Source organism: Clavelina lepadiformis, chromosome 3 (genome assembly GCF_947623445.1).
Source record: "Clavelina lepadiformis chromosome 3, kaClaLepa1.1, whole genome shotgun sequence".
Taxonomy (NCBI): domain Eukaryota; kingdom Metazoa; phylum Chordata; class Ascidiacea; order Aplousobranchia; family Clavelinidae; genus Clavelina; species Clavelina lepadiformis.
The window spans coordinates 10,267,382-10,287,718 of record NC_135242.1 but is presented as its reverse complement, the minus strand read 5'-3'; the positions used below and the strand labels follow the sequence as shown (position 1 = coordinate 10,287,718).

The window sequence follows — 20,337 nt, the reverse complement described above, 5'->3', positions numbered from 1 at the left end:
TGAAGAAATCCGCGCTACGTTTATGTAAGTTGTCGTTTAGTAGTTAGTACTAAATTAAAATCTTCACCTATACTATACAATAACTGAGGGGCATTCCACTTCACAGAGCGAATAAGTCTTTGTAAATATCAGATGTGTCTAATGCTTATTTCGCTTACAGGCCTCTTAGTTCAGTACCTTTCCCAGATTGCCCGACACGATTTCGGTACATATGCAGGAGAAGTCTTTGGAAAACATTGTACGAACTTTTAAATATTGAAAAATGGTTGCAGTGCACTTTGCGGGATTACACTAACCACGCAACATTAAATGGGGCTATTTATATGATGTCAGGATTAAAAGCCCATTAGTCGTATAATACTATAGTTTTCAAATAAATCGTTTGGATCTAATAGCTCAAATCGAAGAAATGTTCGAAATCAATGACATTCATAAAATCAAAAAATTGCATTAAACACTTACGTAATAATAAACTATGGTTTTCTCACACTTCATTCGATCACTATTCCAAACTCCATTCGCCATTGACACACCCACGGCGTACTTGCAGAAATATTCTGTGCAATTGTAGCTATACGATCACAGTAAATGATTTGTTTTTTACATTTATAAATCTCGCATACCCGAGACATGTTTGTTGGTAAAGGATTCGTTGAATCACAGCACAAAAAAGTTTTTTTTTCACAAATAGTACAATATGTCAGATTACCTTCAAAGTAGTCTCTGAGACAAATTCCCCACAACAACGTATAGTATACCAACATGCGTTTCGAGCAGTAGCCTAAGTGTAAGTGGGTTATAAAATCTTTCATCTTCACGATGAATCTGTCGTCTTCAAGGCAGCATGGTGTGCCCACTCGAAAATCTTGAGCGCATTTCCAGCGATCGAATAGGCCGTTGAAATCCACTATCACGCCCTCTCGATTACAATTTTTGCCTATAACGGGAAATGTTTTTCGAGCCATGCTCATCGATTTTGGATTGGAAAGTTCTTTTTCATTTGTACATCTTTACGGCTGCTTTGTTGACATTTTGGATGTGCTGGAAGTAACAGAATTTAAGTCTGTACTGTGTGTCGTTATTAATTACTGTCCTTTGGTCCTCTGATCTAAGATTTTGGGATATGAACAAGCTATTTTTGATAAGCTTACTGGTTGTTTCCGTCGAGGGATGGCTTAGCACGTTCTCAATGGTGGTGTTTCCGCGACTTGCAAGCGCTTTCCCAACCGATATGTCAGCACTTGAGACAGAATGTGCGACACTGGATTAGTTCGTTTCTTTTCCCTGTTTTTTGAAACTGCTGGTGGCTGCTGAATCCTGATTAAAACGTATTGGATTCTGAATTATATTTTGTAATGTTTTTGTTGGCTTGTTTCATTTAGGGATAATGCTGCTTCTTTTCTTGGCACTCGCGTTGTACATGGCTGTTCTTTAACAAAATTTACCAGTTTATTCTTGTCCTCTGTATGTAACATAAAATTCCAAACCATTCAGATAGATGTAGCTGAGAAACAGGTTATTTTCTAAATCTGTTTTATTCATTGTTATTATTTGCACACCATTAAGAAATCCTTTTTTGTCTTTTGTATGGATGATTTTGTAAACCTTGCCGTAATCGTTTTGCAACAATCTTATTGTTTTCTAACGGTATTGGAAATCCTCCGATCGCCACATCCGTCTTGTTGTTTTTCAATAATTTCCTGCTACTAATTACAGAAAGTTCCTTGAGTTCTTCGTAAAGTGCAATTACACTTGCTCTGTTGTAGCATGTAATGTCCTTTAAACTTCCTCGAGGCTCGGCAATGCCAACAAGCTTGGTTAAAGAGAAATTAATGTTTTTAAGACGACACTAAACTTTGTCTCTTGGCATTTTCATTTCGGACCAAAAACTAAAGCAATTTAGCTCTTCAGATTTCTTTTTTCTCTGATTACTTTTAACTGCATCAACACAGTTAATTGCTACGGAACTTAGATTGGACTTGCCATCCACAATGACATGTTACGTATACCGCAGCCTAACGTGGATTGTTGTAAACGACTACTGTGTAATAACAAATTGTGCGCTGCGCCGAGTTGCGGTAGGTGTAAAAGCCGGGTACCTCCAGAATAAACAGGTTCGCTTGGACCACTTGGACTGTAAAATTGAATTGAAAGTTTTTTGAAACGTACATTTAGTTAGGTGACAGTATTTTAAACATATTCTTTAAAACTAGTAACAAATAAAGCACAGATTTTCACATTAATTTTTACTAGCAAATGGTTTTGTATTACGTCATTATGGACGTTGTTTCATCTTAACCCTCAAACGCCCAGGTGTTTCACCAACCATTATTACCTGTCTGGGTTTCTAATGACCAGGTATGTTATAGTGCATTTCTTTATCTTTCACCTTGTCTATCTTTCTTAAACATGGTTATGAAACAAATCCACGTGTTGCAAACTCACTGTTATCCACCCCGAAGAATAATTTTTTGACAAAAACTGAGAAAATTCGCAATAATTGCAAGTGTAACATTTTCTTCTTTTCACAAAAATAACCAAATTTAGGAGCAACACAGCAACCTTTTAACAACAAGCAAGGAGCAAGCTTGGAACTGGTGAACCAATTAATTATTAATTATCAATTGTTATATTGACTCCAGAAACTGCAGCGGGTTGGAAAGGAATTTCACAACATCAGATGATAAGCCAACGTTTCACTGATTTCCTTGGCATCCAATATATGGCATCCCATTGAATTTGTAACCTGTGGGGCAGTCGCACAATAAAAGAGCTTCATTCCGTACTTGTCTGGCTTGCTAGGCATGTATTGTCTAAAACTACAGCGACCTCAAAATGGTATCAGTTGTTCATTTACGATTACAAACGCACCCACAGTATAATGTTATCTGCGATTTTCAATAAACTGTTCCCATATTTGTCGAAATGGAGTAAATTTATCATCCGTGTTACGATATTTACGACGGTCAAAGCGTAGATTTGCTAATTTGCTCAAACCTGTTACGGCCAAAAGAAGCGGGAAATATAGCTTTTCCTAATGGGCCAGATGACCACAACGAACGAAGAGATTCGTGTTGCGAACGATACACACCGATGAGAGACAGAAGACCAACAATTCCCCTGATTGCACACAAGTCACCTGGCACTCATTCATCCGAATTTTTGCCCTTTGTTCTCAGGTCTCTTCTTGCACGATTGTTAGTATTCTTCACAATCTGGTTTAGCATATCTTAATCAATTAACCAAGAAAAAGCATCTACCTCATTTTGGATGTTTTTTTTGCAGCATCGACAGATCCTTTGGTGGTGTGCCTAAGATTACATGCACGTGTTCTTGATGGTTGTGGACATGTGGTATCCCACACACGGCCATTTCTTTCTTTGAATGAGCTTCTGGCCGTTAGATCATTATTGCCAGCAGAGTCTTCACTATCACTCTCTCCATCACTACTTTCAGTCAATTCATCTTCTGCAGCTGACTAGTTATTTGGACTGTTGACAGTAAATGGGTCATCTATATTTTCGTTTGTCACATCATCACATGATGGTTGGTCATCTTTGGAATTCTCACTGTCAACAGTGTCTTCATCATCAGAAATGTTGTCCTCTAAATCCGACTAAGCTGCCAGTTGTGTTGCGGCTGCTGATGCATCCATCGTTGCCTTCTTGCCACCTTGCTTGAAATATAAAACTATACAAAACTTGCGCCAATAATTCAAAAGAGACCGAGTTGTTTACATTTTTATTTATTATACAAATTAAATGAAATATTTCTAGTAATTCCAAAGTTACTTCTGAAAAAAAAGAAGTTGCTATTCAAAAAAGGTACACTTTTACCTAGCATGCGTCTCTGGACGCCCTATAGGTTTTTTCTTATAAAACCTCAGTCATTGTTTTACGAGTGGAATATTTTTATAACAATAAGTGTGAAATGGGAGAAGATTAAATGCTTTAAGAATACTGGAAGTCACACACACACTGCAGATAGACGCCCCAAGAGATATGGGGAAGAAAAGACAGCTAGGGTCACTAGAGAGGCGTTTAAGGTATAATTGTGTAAAAACAAAAACAACGCACAACGATTAAAAAAGTGGTCAAGCACTACAAAATTATGATTGTTGATCAATGACAAATGGTATTCGTACATATGGTGAAGGGGAAATTTAATTGGTAGTTTATGAACGAACTTGTATTGACCTTGTCAGATCAAATATGGTGCAACATTAGTTTCGCAAACAGCTTGGGAAGAAGGCGCTACGATGTTAACATATTCAACGTATAAAGTAATCTTATTTTTAAATAACATTTTAAGATATTGAAATATTAAATATTTTACAGTACTTTTGCACTGCGATTTAAAGGCTTAAATGGGAAGAAGTTATGAGATAATGCGTTAATACAGTACTCGATCCTGATAGATAGAGGAATGTAAAAAAATGGAGACCAATCTTAAGTACCCTTCTAAAGTTTTACTATCAGCTTAAGTGTAAAAATACGAATTATTAAACCAAGCCCTTCCCAAAAACTTTCCGTTTTCAAAAATTGGGGGAAGGCGAAAGGTGCCCTCAACGTCATGGCTACGCTCCTTCTTGTAGTCGGACACTCGGAATTTATTTCTTCACAAAAAGCAACTTGTTATTCATCGTCTTTGGTGAGCTAACGTACTGCTGAACGTTTTACTGGAATATATTACAGTATTAAATGCGCTTTCACCATAACGTGTCCGTATTGTAAGTCAGAGTCAGAAGATAAACATGCTACTGCAACAAAATGCTTGTTTTGCATGTAAGTTTGAAGTCAAGAAAGGAACAGAAATCATAAACGGTGACACGCAATATAACTTAGTACAAATTGCGTGTCACCGTTTACGATTTATGTTCGTTTGGTCATTTCATATTTTATTTTATATATATTTTCATATTTCATTTATTCTTATTTTTCTTCTGTCGTTTGCGGTCCGGTTGAAAACCATTCATGGACAGGTTTGGAACCGCTGTTTTAGAGTACAAAGAATGACACGGAGGCCTATTAAACATTAATGTGAAAATTTGTGCTTTATTTGCAGCAAGTTTTAAAAAAATATGTTTAAAATGCTGTAGAATCACTTAACTAAATGCACGTTTTCAAACAAATTTCAATTCAATTTTACAGTCCAAGCGATCCAAGTGAACCTGTATATTTTGGAGGCACCTGTAAACGCCCCTTCAGCTACCTTAACGTTTAGTCTGTGTCGGTTTCAGCGCCATCACGTGACAATTTGGCAGCATTTGTTGGACATTCCATTTTAAACAACTTGCATTTGTTGATTTCTTGCGTTGATTGTGCACAGTGCGATTTATGCGCTATGCCTTTTACATATATATGTCTGCTTGTTTGCTGCGAGTACTGCGGCACGGCAATACTTGGAAGTTGTTTTTGTATATGATCGATGTAAGTTAAACAGGAGTGAGTGCTTCTTGGAAACACTAGCACCCCTGGTTGGAATCAGTTAGGAGTCGGTCGACGTACGCATAACAAGATCGAGTGTAGCAAACCAATAAGTGATAACCAGACAAGAGTTAAAAAGTGGAATAAAAAAGAGTTTTCCGTTTCGTTGCTTTACAATACTATAATATATGATTGGCGTCAAGCAGCGGTGCTGCGGCACATAAAGAAAGCTTTATTTCAAAATATAGTATGTACCTTTAATTCTATTACGCCTCGCTTTTGCAAGATAAACTTTTTTGTACTTTTTTCCAAAAGCTGTTTTGTATCTGGACTGACATGAATTCTGCTTGCTGAAACATAAGAACATCGACCTATTAACGAAAATATGTTATTTTCATAAATTACTTTATTTCCTTTTAAGAAACAATACAAAACTTTCAAATTATACATTCTCTTTTACGGACTTATTGCCTTTTTTGAATATTTCTTTCATGTATTTATGCTATATGCTTTGTCAAATTGGTAAAAGTGTGTTTTCAGTTATTCATTTTTCACCTGTTACAAATACTGTGTTTATACAAATTGTGACAACAACTGTATCTAATTACTTACAAAAGCGAAAATTTGCTTTTACTTACGGACTCCAGTAGTTTCTAAACGTGAAGCAGTATTAATCGTGTCTCCAAACAAGCAATATCGTGGCATTGTTAGTCCAACTACACCAGCAACGGCAGAACCTACACAATGAAATGAAAAGAGCTTATTTGAAACAAAACCTGTTATGATGACTAAATCTATTTATACTAACTGGAAATGTTGTTCTAATTGTTGATGCATTTTCTGTTTCGTTATTTACTGTAGTTATCATTATGATGTTTTTCGCATTACCGTATTTCAACACCGAGCACTATACGCAAAAAAAGTTCATAATAGCGTGTCATAAGACGTTAGAATTATGTCTAGGCACAGTAATCTAGCTATAGGTTAACGTATTTTAACAAATAGGTTAACGCCCCTTAATAGTTTGGGACGATGTAAAAAGGAGCGTTTGTAGGTTAAGTATTGTTTAGTAAAACTTATTAAGAAAGATGACGTATTGTACAGAAGTTAACTTGAACGGAGATAATAATTGATTTTTTTTGCTTGTGCTTGCGCTGTAAGCTGACCTTATAAAAATAAATTACGATAAAGGAGACCACATGTTTAAAATGGAATTTTTAAACATAATTAGTGTAGGCTTATACTTTTATCGGGACCATTCTATATACCAAAATGTAACTAATGTAGCTACTAAATACCAAAATGTAGCTAATGTAGCTACTAAATACCAAAATTAAGCTAATGTAGGTAACGTAGCCTAAATCTTGTGTTTGTGTTACTGTATTATTTGTCTCAGCTAACAGACTTATATGCGAAGTTACATTATTTTGATGCCCCCTCTGCAATCTTTTGTCGGCTTGACCCAACAATAACGGTATAGTTTCAAGGAAATTATTGGTATAAGGACATTAAGGGCCGGCAATACGTTTCAAAACCGCGAATACTATATAGCTATTAATATCCTCTGAAATATTTACTGTACAAACTGCCTAAATAAGCGCTGCTGGGTCCTCGACCTTTCCACATGATCTTCAAAGGCGTACCTATAGGTTTTTAATGCCTTGGGAAAAAATAAGTTTTCGTGCCCTTAGCTGCAATGATTATGTTATAGGCCTTTTATTATTCAATGACAAAAGAGATTCATTTATTGCAGTAAAGGAGAAGCTTACATTTTCAAATAGCTGGGTCCTTAAAGAGGGTGATTTTTTACTAATAACTTGGGCGATTCAAAGTCAATAAAGTCACTTTTTCTGTTTTTAGGTCACTTTTTATCGTTAGGTCAATTTACGTTTTTGTGCAGGTTATGCACATTTTGTTGCATGATATTTTCCTAACACTTTTACTTTTCAATAATCCTGAAAACATGATAAAAACAAGATGTATAATGCAGATGATTGTACAGGGAATAGCATTTTGACTATCAATATCATATATTTTTGATGTATTTAGGACGTTTATCATGTTGCGCAATTCATCAGTGTACAGCTTGCTGCAAGGTTAACAACCAACAATCGCTTCAGTGAAACGGAGTTTTTCCATACACAACGAGCTATTGGCCAAAGACAGAAACTTCTTATCAGAAAATGTAAAATACCATATCTGTCAAAATCAAAATCAAGTACTATTTAAAGTGAATTTTCTTTTTTTCTTGTTTTCTCATTATTTAAAAAAAAATTATTGAATAAAGTCAATAAAGCGAATATTTATAAAAAATAAAATCAATTTTTAAGTTTTTTACGTCAATAAAGAATCGCTCTTCTAAAAAATATTGCACGACATCAGCGCCGCTATGATTTTTGTCAAATTTCTACTGAAAATTCTATTTATAGCCTAATACACTTTAGCAGGAAAGTGTTTTAAAATTTTTAGATTTTTTAAAAAGTTTAAACCATTTTTAACTTAACTGCCGAGTCTTGAATTAATTTTACAATATTTAAACAATAACATTTGTAGACGGTTGGGTTGTTTAGGAGGGATGAGTGGCCAAATAAAAATTGGATCACAACAGATATCATAATGTCCATAAATTTCTTTCTGTGATATAATCAGTCAGTTACATTCTGGAAAAGCTTTTTAACGCCGGTGCCTACAAGCGCCAAGTTTTCTAAGAAGTCACAACCATTTTCCAGTCATGCTGAGGCGAAATTACAGGTTTTAGTTTGGCTATAGTTGAGACAGTATTACCATATTAAGAATGACTGGGAAAATTGCAATTAATGAGTTTGTTTAAAAACAAATAAAGGTGTTTACTTTACCGATCCATGACGGTCTACCTATGAATGATTTCATGTAAGTTGAGGTTTGAATGTGTGCAGCGCCAAACTGTGTGGAAGGAATAGTTATTGGGGGGAAATGATATCAAGAGAACGGAAAAAACATAAGAAAATGCCATACGTTAATTTTCGTGTACTGAATAGACTCAGAAAAACTCTATTCAACACCAGATTTAAGTCATTTCTGTTGTTATAAGTTGGTTTTTCTAAATTCCAGGTCCCCTTAAGTTCGGGCACCCCCGGCTGCACCCCAGTCAATCACGTCCTTAATCCGCTACTGCCATGGGCATCTAGAACCCTTTTTGTCTGAAAGAACATCACATGACACTAATTTAATAATGCAATTCAAGAAAAGGACAAGAATTTTTTTAGAAATGAGCTTTTGCCATCCAGAGGATGTCGAGCGTCATATTGTATACACGTATCGTAACATTGTATATTACACAAATGTAAGAGACCGTTTCTTCTCCTGGCTTTGTTTCTTTGTTATCCTATGCTGTACCTTTACCCATAAAGTTTCGGGCAGAGATCGGCATTTGATAAATCAACGACATGTATTTAACATCAGTTTGCTCAGTTAATTAGTGTGAATTTGCAATGATTGAAAAAAAATTGATTCTTTCAATGTGAAACTAATTTAGGACAAATAGGGAAAGTAGATTAGCGTTGAAGTTTTACGCTAAGACTATACAGCCATGACTGATGACGTTCAAGTAAGATTAATATGTCATGTTATTAAAACAAAACCTTATTAGCTTATTGCAAAATGACAAATGGCTCTAAAACGAAACGTCTTTCACCAACAATATGCCATGTAACTCGTTGTTGTAATACATAGGCACAGCCTATATACAGGTTAAAACTACAGGTTTCAGGTAAATTTGGCTTATAAATTAATCAATTAATTTTAATCACTTTTAATTTTGCTCCTAATAACAAAGAAATTTGATCTCTTGCCAAACTGCAAATAACCTTGGGAGTTTGAGAGTTAACATTCCTAAAGGTTGCTTTAAAATTTGAAGAGCCGTGACAGAAAAACCTTTATTAATTTTTTAAAAAATTTTCCATTTAATCATTGATAGATTTGTGGTAAATCGATTCTAATCTAAATAGTATCGAGTATCAGTATCGAGTTGAAACTGGGGTAGGTACCGATAAAGATTAAATTAAAGATAGGGTTAAGATACTGCATTGTAACAAAAATAAGAATCGTTATACACACCTACATTACCAAAACTAACTAGCATGCACGTTGTGTTCTTCAAGGGCTTTGTTGCTTTTATGTTAATAAAAAGTGCAAGTTAACTACCGCATTACTTACATTACATTACCTGAATGAATTCCAATTCTAATACGCAAATGAATTTCCGGTAAATGTCTTACGCGGAATGTAGTTGTAGCACTCATAATATCAAGGGCCATCAATGCAGCCTCTTCTGCATGTCTATCTCCTATCACCTGCCATTGAGAAATATGGAGATATTTTATTTGTAAAGACAAGTAGCAATATTTTGACTACTATTTCTATATTAAATAAAAATAAATCATAGTCGAATAAAAACTAATTAGAAAGTAGTAAAATTCCAATTTTCAATTAAAAAGTTTTTGTTTTAGCAAGGTTTTTGGTACTGTATTAGTTATTAAAATTAATCCATACCTTAGGAATTCCCGAAGACACCATATAGGCATCCCCAATGGTTTCCACTTTGTATACGTCGTGATTTTCGATTATAGCATCAAAGCATGTATACAAATCGTTCAGAAAATCAACCACCTTGAAAAATATTTTATTTCGTAAAATATTTTGCATAGATAGCAATTGGTAGTCATTAAACCGCAAACAATGTCTTGCGGCTTGACTTGTTGCTATTTATAGCCAGCAATATAGATGGCATTGACCCAGCAATTTAGCTCTTATAAATAGAACAGAATCTGCGCACACGTTGAATTGAGAAGTGATAGTTTTGCATGGTTCGCCATCATTCCTTTTTGTAGGAAGAAAAAGGTTAACTCTGTAAAAGTTTGCAAGCACTCAAAAAGTTATGAAAATGTTTTCTATAGAAAACAGGGTCACTGCAAGACGAACGTAGTTCTTTACATAATACGACATGGGCGAAATCCTTGAGCTTTGTTGACAGCACTGATTATCTGGTTACACGTATGCTGCATTAATCTATCTTACAGTCGTACTATATGTATCAAATTCTCACCACATGAAATATAACTTTACCAACCCTTACTTGCATAGGTGTGCTTGCGTGTGCTATTGTGGTAAATCCACATATATCACTAAAATATATTGTACAATTGTCAAATGATTCCGGAACAATTTTCTGATTAGCCATCAACAGCTTAGCAACTGATCTGTTATAAAAAGCCTTATCTATTATAGAATACTTGCCAAACAAAGTCAATTGAAATTTTTATGTTAATTGAATAGTTAACTAATTTTCTAAAAAGCACTCATTAAATGGCTTGCAAAAGTAAAAGTGTTGTAGAATATCTTACGGTGGAAGCATCCGCATAAGAAGTTGTTCAGTTTTCTTTTTTTCTTCTCCTAATTCTGCGGTCCTTTCATTAACAAGTTCTGCTAAATGACTGCTGTAGTCTTCAAGTTGTTTCATCATACTTTCCACGATGTTGTGTTTTTTGCCTTGATTCATTTTTTTTATTTCTCCATGTATTGCACTAAAAAGAAATTGTAGGATTCAAGCAAAATTTGTTCGCGCTTAACCCCACCTTACAGCTTAACCGTGTTAGACACGTTAGACTGAGATAGTCAGAAATGCGGCACTTGTATATTTGTAATTGATTCCAAAAATCTCGCGCTTGAATGAAAACCATGAATTAACTGTGAAACTCAGATGAATTAGACAAAGTAACTATTCTTGCATAAGCAATTCAGACTAAAATTCTAGCACTGATTCATAAATGATTGATACAGGTTTCACACTGGTTTAGTACTGATTATTGCGGTATTAGTACCCAATCTAACGTTAAGTAGTCTGGAAACAAAATAAAAATCGTCACTGAATTGATTAACATACTAAACATACAAGACAAGACATAAACATACCAGAGATAAACTTTCTAATAAACCTTAACCACTATTCACAAAGACAAAGAAATTCAAACACAATTTCCAAATAAATAACTGCAAATTTTTGTCCAAAAAAAATCGATTTAGCCTACTGATATATTTATTACCAACTTAAATTATTGCATCTATACGCCATATGATACATACTATGCAAATCTTAACACATTCTTTTGTTCAAAATTCGTTGCTTTTATGTGCGTAACAATTAGTCAAAAAATATTAAAAAATAGCAGGATAAACAAAAATGGAATAAGTTATTCTTTACCTGAATGATAAACGTAAATCAGGTTGTTCCTGCCAACACTGCTTCATTATTTGAATTATTTCTGTTGGAGCGGCATCAGCCAATACAGAAGGTCTGCAAAATATGTAAATAACAATATATTTAGTCTTTTCTTACATAACAGAAACAAAAGCTCGTGAGCATTGATAATTAATTATTAATGTATCAGCGAGAAACTTAACGTCGACTAAGATGATTAACTACTCATATATGGCGTCTATGCGATTCTAATTCTGTCATATGTATTAGAAGTGGCCAACTCGTCCATACAGACGGGATCGACTTTAGAACTTTTTACCAACTTGTAATCAACTGCTGTTATAACAACTGTCCCAAAAAAAAATTTTTTGCAAGCTAACATCAGCAACAATAACCCACAAGAACGCAAAGTCTACAAAATGCTGTCTACAAAATCAAGATTTTCGGGTTTTCATTTTCCACGAGTTTCGATAATAATCATTGTGGCTATCATTGGATCACTTGCGTTTGGATGCGACAACCACCGTGAGGAAAGTAAAGATTGGAAGCAGTGTTGACAAATCTAAAGAGCTACCACTTGGCAATAATAGTTACAAAGTTTCGAAATTTCTGACTGTTGTAAATAAGACATCGTTTGGTATACAGCTTAATAAAAATACCGCGGTTTGCGGCTACTGGAAATAAAATGTAACGTTTTTGCGCTACAAAAATTATCTGTGACGGAAGCTAATTCTTGATTGAGGAACAAATTATTGTAACAAGTTTTCATTGGTCATAACTTTGCATGCTTTCACTTTTAAGATCTTCCGAAGAGGCAAGTTTTTTTAGGCTTATGTGCGGTAGTATGATGTAGCTGTGTAAAAATATTAATTAAAACTAAAGCGAGAGAAAAGCTTAAAAATTTTGATCATAATTATTAAACGAACATCTGTATTTACTCTGGGGACAGCAATGTTGTTCGTTTATTGATAAGAAATTGTTTTATTTCCAAAGTTCACTACTTACATCAGATTTTTGTTTACATTGTATTCATTAGGCAGGCCTAAAAACACTCTCAGTAAAATTAATTTACATAAAAGTTAAACTCCCATAAGTTTTATCGGACTGGAAAACCCGCTATCGACTTGTTGGAAATCCCTGACGTGCTGTGTCATCCGCCGTTCCAAAAATACAATGCACAGAAACTGTTTTTTCTTGGGATTGCAGATTAACTTATTGACCCTATATAGCTTATATTGAAAATACTATGCAAGGCTGTAATTTGTAGAAAGTTTGTGTTTTGAGTTGTAATAAGCCGATAAAGGCTGCAAGCACCTTACAAATTTCTTATGTTCGTATCAAACCTTATTAAAGGTGGTGCATTTTGAAGTTTTTCAAGAAGTTCTTCTGGGTTATAGTTGTACATGCAATAGGGTTCGTCGCGAAGTATCACTTCCTGCATTAAGGGTGGTATGTTTAAAACATGAGCAGAGTATATTCGATTTAAACAATATCTGAAAAAGTCAAGGTTACAAAATGTAAGTCTGTAGTTACAAAACGTATAAACCTGGCATATTATAGCAAAGCTAAAGGAATCGCCCTTTTGTGTCCCGGTTTGCCGAAGATGAAGATTATTTAAAAGTTCTGGCGCAGTCCAAAGCAAATCTGCAAAAATCAAAATGTTACTCTTATCCACAGGCTTTACGGAATCGGATAGATTATGCATTTCGTGACACAAAGAATTTAATTCAAAAACCTAAAAAGTTAATTACTTCTAAATTACTTTGTCATTAATGTTTTACTGCATTTTCATCGTACAGCTTTCTCTAGTTTAAAATTTCCTGACTTTTGTAAAGCTGTGCACAGGCTTTTGTCGGCCTTGAGGCAGAGTCGGATTAGCGAATTGAATCGGCCAGGGAATTTAAAAACGCAAAGCGGCCCATGTCATTTTTGCAATAAAACAAATTGAAATTAAAAGGATTAAGTCAAAAAAAAATGTGTGTTAATGGAAATAAGCTCATTTTTTTGCAAGAATTCTGCGCATTTTAATACTGGTTTACGCTAGTTTACTTGATACTTTGAATGTCATTCGCAATACGAACGAGAACGTGATGCTAAACCGACAAAAAATGAGTCTATAAATGTCCATCGCTTAGCTAACTTCTTAAACGTGTCTTCACATTTAGCCTATAGCTAGTTCAACGTGTCTAAAGATTTTTCACGGACACAAAAACAGTAAGGCGGCCACCGGTTCAAATGACCTTCACTCTATCAGTTTGAAAATATATTTTTACTAGTAAATATTGTTGTTTTGGCTAAATGAAGGTGAAATCTGAAATATTTTCTATTTCCTCTTGAAACTGCTTTACAAACCAAGAATAATTTTGACCTAATATTGGCGTTTGCAAACAAATCTTGACTTTTTAGAACTGGCACAGTGGAATTTACCAACTGATTTCGGCATTATGATGGATGACGTGCCAACTTTTGCAAAAAGTTCTTAAATGCTCACCAAACTCTCAAGCGCAATTTCTTTCAATCCCTTTTTCTTTTTCCCGCGTTTTTCTCAGTTTAACTATCTTTTTCTCAAAATACAGAGATGTCACCAGAACATTTTCTTACCAGAAAAACTGAGACAAAACATTTAAACTTGCGGAAATAAAATGTAAATTGTTACTTTTATTTACGTCCTAACCAGCGCGGGATCCAATGCAGTTGCATCGCACGCATTGACCTAAATTCGACCTTGTGTGTATGCTACGTCCGCTGTTTTCCTGCAAAAGTTAGTCGTTCGTGCATATAACACGTCATCTGAGCGTACTGACAGAGCCTCAGTCAAGCGGCCCAGCGGGAAATTTCTCAAACTTCCGGTAGACTAATCCGCCTATGCCCTGAGGTAACCATTCTTTACAATACGTATATCGTATGATTCATACTCTAAGCAACAACCGTGTAGGCCTATAGTAGGCCTAACGTATGTTTGCCAGTATTGCTAACATGTTACAATTTATCTCACTATATATTGGTATGACAATTTAAAGGTATTCTACACATCGGGTAATTTATAAGAGCAAAATTTATATTTTCGTTAAATAATACAAACAAACCACAAAAAATACCTATAGTACTGTATATAGCTTCAGCTAACACTTTAAGAAATAACAAATGAATAATTCTACAATGCCGCGACGCCAGTGAGACCTAACCTGGCATCCATTGACTGTTACAATTACAAATACACCAAATGCCTAAACTACATTCTATATAGCCTACTCGTTACAACAATATTCTGCTAAGCTGCGCAACGCGTTTGCGTTTGTTTCGTATTAACTTTGTCTGATAATATACGAGGCAACCAGGAAAGAAACTTTTCACGGTTTCAAGAAGCTCGAACTTAAAAAACGCTTATCCAGATAAGTAAAAGCATCCCTGTAAGCGCAAATCGACGGTGTCGACATGAACTCACATGTGGGGACGGGCCACTGGTTTGCATGAACAGGATTTTGTTGCATCAGGCTATGAAAACGTGCAAACACCAAAGTCGTGGAGTTTTCAGATATGTTGATGACGCCTGGGCCCTATTCTCGCACTTGAAAGATGTTGATGCTTTTCTGGTTACCATATTAGCAATATCCAGTCCAATATCAGCTTCATCTTGAAAAACGCAAAACAAAAGCCTCTATTTCTTGACATTATGATCACCGGACCCAAAGGTCGACCTTCACTTTCGGTTTACTGCGAACTGACCAACACTGGTGTCATAAACACTTTGGTCTTACATTGTATACTCTTCAGGTACAAATGGAACTTGGTCAATAACTTGCTCTATTGCATCTGCAGTATTTACAACTCATGTGCGAACACACACCAAGAGTTGAGTAAAGCAATGAGCTTGCTGGCACTCAACAATGGTTACCGGCAGCACTTTTTGGACAACGTCATCTACGGGTTTTTCAGTAAAAGATATTCGGTCGCCATTTGTTCGATAGAAAACTAATACTTCATTTTCACAAACACCTTAAACATGGTATATTTTGGTAAGATTTTGATACACATTGCCAATTAAGGAACTGGTAAAGTTTGTCAACTGCAGCACGGACGGGAAAGTGGAACTACTTTCATTCACCATACTGCCACCATCGGCTCTTTCTTTTGCCACGAAGACCAAAAGATTAAGTTGCACCACTATGGGTTCGTTTACCGGGTCATGTGTTCTTGCGATGCCAGCTATATTGGCCAAACTAAAACATACCTAGCCACACCATTTGTACCACTCAAGATATAGATTTCGTTTGGGATCTAAATGAACATCTGTCACGCAAAATTAACTTTGAAGAAAAAGAACTTCATGAATCATTATATGCTCATCAACAGCGATCATTGGTGCCGACTGCTCATCAAAATGACATTGCAATCCATTAGCCCAAGCCCATATACTCAACACTGATCCCTTGTCCACAACTTTGTATCTCCACTCTATCTTATCTTGCACTTGCCCACAGCCAGCAACGTGCTATCATAAGGTCATAGACCTTTTCTCTTCCAAACTAGGGCTACGTATGGTTGCTGTATGAATTTTTTCACTTATTTTGTGTGTTCTCTCTCGTGTTTTACATTATTCATTTTCATCACGTTTTACTAAATGAAGTACAGTTCTTTTACTTTTGTTTACCTGGTGAAAACAGCTGTCAGACAACTGCACAGCAAAAAATAAGAAGGTTTTGACAGCAACTTTTTTACGGTACATAATAAGGGGTCCGAGGTTGTCTTCGGTGTTTATCTTTAACTCGCAGTAGGGAAATTCCCCGTTAGCAAGTTGATAACAAAATAGCTAGGGGTTTAGGCTGCAGGACTAGCAGCCCGAAATCGTACAGAACCGCGAAGGCTGCCCTGGCTTCCTGCTGGTTTGAAACAACCAGTTAATACTGCTGGTAGCCCAGTGCTGTCGTACTGATGCTGGATGACATAATTACATGCTACTGCACCAATACCTTTCACTTGTGGGCTAGGATTGTTTTAGTGTTCATTTTAAAGATGCAATAGGCCTAGGCCTGAAGGCTGTGCAACCTTTAAAAAATCAAGATTATTAACTGCGAATATTCGGTAGCCCATACTGAAGCTTTCCTTAGGTTAGCCACACCCCACACCTATGTTTGAAACAGAGATGGTCGTAAGCGATAGGCCTATATGTAGGCTATATACTGAATGTGAGAGGGTGAATAGTCGTTGTCATTGCAAATGTACGTAAATTTTGCTGTACGATGCGGTGTTATTGCTCAAGCACAATATAAAACTTTGTTGAACATCTAACAGTGGAAATACCCTTTCCGAGTTACGGGCGCCAGCTTGTTTTGGCTGGCTAGATTTTTCGATCGTTTATCCTTAACAATGGAAATTTATGACCCACTTTGATTGTTTTTTAAATTGCAAACGTTCTGGGCATCGACTTGTCAAGATTTTGGACAGGTGGGTAGCATATGCATTTCTTCACACACTAAAGAAACAATATTGAAAAAATGTGGCTTAGGTTATATTTTTCACTGCTTTTAATCCTACGCATTAGTTTTGCTTGACATGAGGTCACGATACGTAGTCAGCGTGTAATGTGACGTCAAGGTTTGCGTGGTACCTGCGACGCGTAACACATGTTATTTTGCGTTGCATTTCAAGCAAAATTTAAAGCAACAGACTAGCAGTAATTAGAAACTGCATTACTTTAATTACACGAACTGCAGATACTACGCTAAGTCTTATGCATGTCACGTCCCATGCTTCGATGACCACGTAATTTAGACGTCATTTGGAACAAGACCGATGCGTAGGGTTCAAACCGTTGCAAAATAAGAACTAAGCGATATATTTTCAATATTTTTTTTGATCGTGTAAAGTAATTCGTATGCTATTTACCTGTTGAAATCGTTACAATCCGACGCCTGAAACGCTTGCAATTTAAAAAGAAATCACAGTGGGTCCAAAATGTTCATTGTTAAGTATAAAAGATGGAAAACTCGAAATTTTGAAAATAGAAAACTCACGAGTCGCCAATGAATTTAATTATTAAATTTAGTTAAGATTAGATAACAATGAAATAACTCAATTTTCAAGTAACAAAAAATTAAGACAGATTACACGTAATATAATGAATCGGAAATATGTGACCACAAAAACCCAAACAGTTCATTCAACAGCCGCCTATACATACCTTTCGGTCCATCTTTCATCACTGAATTCAGTTCTGACAAACGTCTGATTTTGTTTACACCATAGTCCGTAATTTTTAACACGAATCTTCCATCCACTATACAGTTAGTCGATTTTAAACGTCCGTGACAAACAAGTGAACTTGAATGAATATATTTCATGCCCTGCAAAACAGTTAGACACGATTTCAAATAAAATCTCCAAAGTATACCGCGGTAAATTCATAATCATAACACAACATAGGACACGTGCTGTTCTTATTGCAAACTTGTTTTGGTTTTTCATTTTCTGCTAAATTTTCATTACTTCTGCTGCTTATTTATTACTTTTAACTTATTTTGTTAATTTTTAAAAAACTTTTTACGTTACATTTTATATTTTTGCTTTTTCAGTTTTAAATTTTTTTTTAAAACGTTTTATTTCCTGCTTCACTTAAAAGGAAACCGATTTCGCAGTTAAAAAGAATGATGCCTTGTGGTTTTACAAATGTTTCAATTGTTGAGATCGACCCAACTGACGATAAGTAATAGCAAAAAGTTCAACAAATTTCAGGCTAGTTTTCGCGTTGGGCCTGTAAGAGTACGTAATGGGTCACGTAATATATCTGTACGTACAGCGAGATAGCCACTTTCAAAAATTTAACGCCCAACCACCAATCTTGAAACATAACCATATAGGGTGTTATTTCCACCGCTTATTGTTGTTGTTGTTAAGCGCTGTCTCAAGGTAGGCTATATCGTCGTGTAGTTGAATTAGCCTACACATCGCATATTGACAACTACCTAGACCTAGCCTATACGTCGCATATTCGGTCAGACTTGAAATTGTAACGTCACAAGAGCGTGTGGTTTGAAATTTAGGAGGTCGCAACACTGCCTGCTTGCGGGTTTTGCTTAGCTGAGTAAAGCTCCTATACGTTCGATTTCCTCGCTTGTTGCCGTAGCTAAACAATAAATGATTACATAGTTGGAAAGAGGAATGTCTCGCCGTGTTACAAGTATTTTAGTTGTCAAGATCGACTCAACGTACCTTGAGTAATAGCAAAAAGTTTAGTAAATTTATATTATATTTATAATTTTTCCGGTATTTAGTTGCATCTTCTCTGAAAATTTGGCGTCCCTAGACCCGGCTATTAAAAAGCCTTTCCGGTTTGTGACTCACGCACTGACTGAGTAAATCCCAGATATATACATACTACATATGTACTATATATACGATACTATATGTACTGTATGTATACTAGAGGGCCAGAAGAAGTTCTTTCCGAATGGCTTTAATATAATTGTGTATAATGTATTTCACGGCTGCTGCGCACCCCAGATAATTTTAAGTAAACTTTTTGCATACTTGATTTTGTAACTTACATAGCCGCCTGATGTTTAAATTTACCTTCACACATAAGTTTGTTTGAAAGGTATGTAACATTACGTGGACGTTGATGAATCGCTTCATAATGTATAGTTGCAAGTGTTACCCTAGAAATGCACTGGTGAAACCACATGCACAAACAACACGGTTTCGAGCAAAGCAAATACAAAAAACGTCCAGTAAAGAAGGAAAAAGCAAGACTCTAAGATAACGTATGCGAATAGAGTAAAGGGACAATGAAAAGAGTCGAAAAAAGGGACCGGTTTTTTCATGTAAGAGAACCCAAAAGCAGTAAATCATGATCAAAGTCCAATAATGCAACTGCTTTGTGTTCGTCAACTTCCAGTGATTGTATTGCAGAACTAAATTCAAAAATTGTTTCATCAGAACCTAACGTACAAGTAGATTCATCTGATGTTGTTGAGAACATAGCACATAAGGAAAACGAATCCGAAGACGAAATGGATGTTGGATGCTGGAGAGAAATTTCTGATCAGTTGAGAGATTACTGCTACCAAGTCCTAACCTTAAAGTTTCAACACCTTGATGCAGATTTTTCTACTTCGGAGACATGCATTACCGGCGATAAATTCAAACGGCATTGTACAAAGCCCTTATTCTGGCGTGAACAACTGAATGGTAAAAAGTGAAACGCGACTGGTTGTGTGCTATTCACTTTCAACAAAAAAACTTTACTGCTTTTTGTGCAAACTTTTTGCATTTGATTCTGACAAAATCATGCTGGCATCAGCTGGGTACGACGATTGGAAACAAGCACCACGCGACTTAGCCAAGCACGAATCTTTTGAAAAGCACTTGTGTTGTCTTTCCAAATACATCTCTCGAAGGGCAAAAAATTCGAGCATTTGCAAAGTTTTTGAAGAACAAAAAGAATCTGACAGAAAGTATTGGTGTAAAGTTTTGGCTCGAATTGTAAGCGTGATAACATTCCTGTCAGCAAGAGGTTTGGCCTTCCTCGGAAGTAACGAGTTGATTGGTTCTCCACCAAATGGTAACTTCCTAGGAATTTTGGAGTTATTGGCAGAATACTATACTTTTCTAGCTGAGCATATTCAAAAGCGATTGAACAAAGGCAAAGATCACGTTTAATATTTCTCATCAAGTGTA

General features: G+C 35.7%; 1 protein-coding gene across 1 annotated transcript in view; it reads right to left on the bottom strand.

The window, feature by feature from the left end:
- Positions 1-20,337, bottom strand: part of LOC143449814 (atrial natriuretic peptide receptor 1-like) — a 50,909-nt gene that overhangs the window by 12,935 nt on the left and 17,637 nt on the right. Inside the window, exons 11-20 of the mRNA XM_076950142.1 lie at positions 17,843-18,005; positions 13,208-13,305; positions 13,005-13,096; positions 11,665-11,757; positions 10,808-10,987; positions 10,540-10,663; positions 9,957-10,073; positions 9,631-9,757; positions 6,065-6,163; positions 5,682-5,776 (exon numbers count right to left, since the gene is read on the bottom strand). Coding sequence (XP_076806257.1) covers positions 5,682-5,776; positions 6,065-6,163; positions 9,631-9,757; positions 9,957-10,073; positions 10,540-10,663; positions 10,808-10,987; positions 11,665-11,757; positions 13,005-13,096; positions 13,208-13,305; positions 17,843-18,005 — 1,188 coding nt within the window. The remainder of the gene's footprint in view (positions 1-5,681; positions 5,777-6,064; positions 6,164-9,630; positions 9,758-9,956; positions 10,074-10,539; positions 10,664-10,807; positions 10,988-11,664; positions 11,758-13,004; positions 13,097-13,207; positions 13,306-17,842; positions 18,006-20,337) is intronic.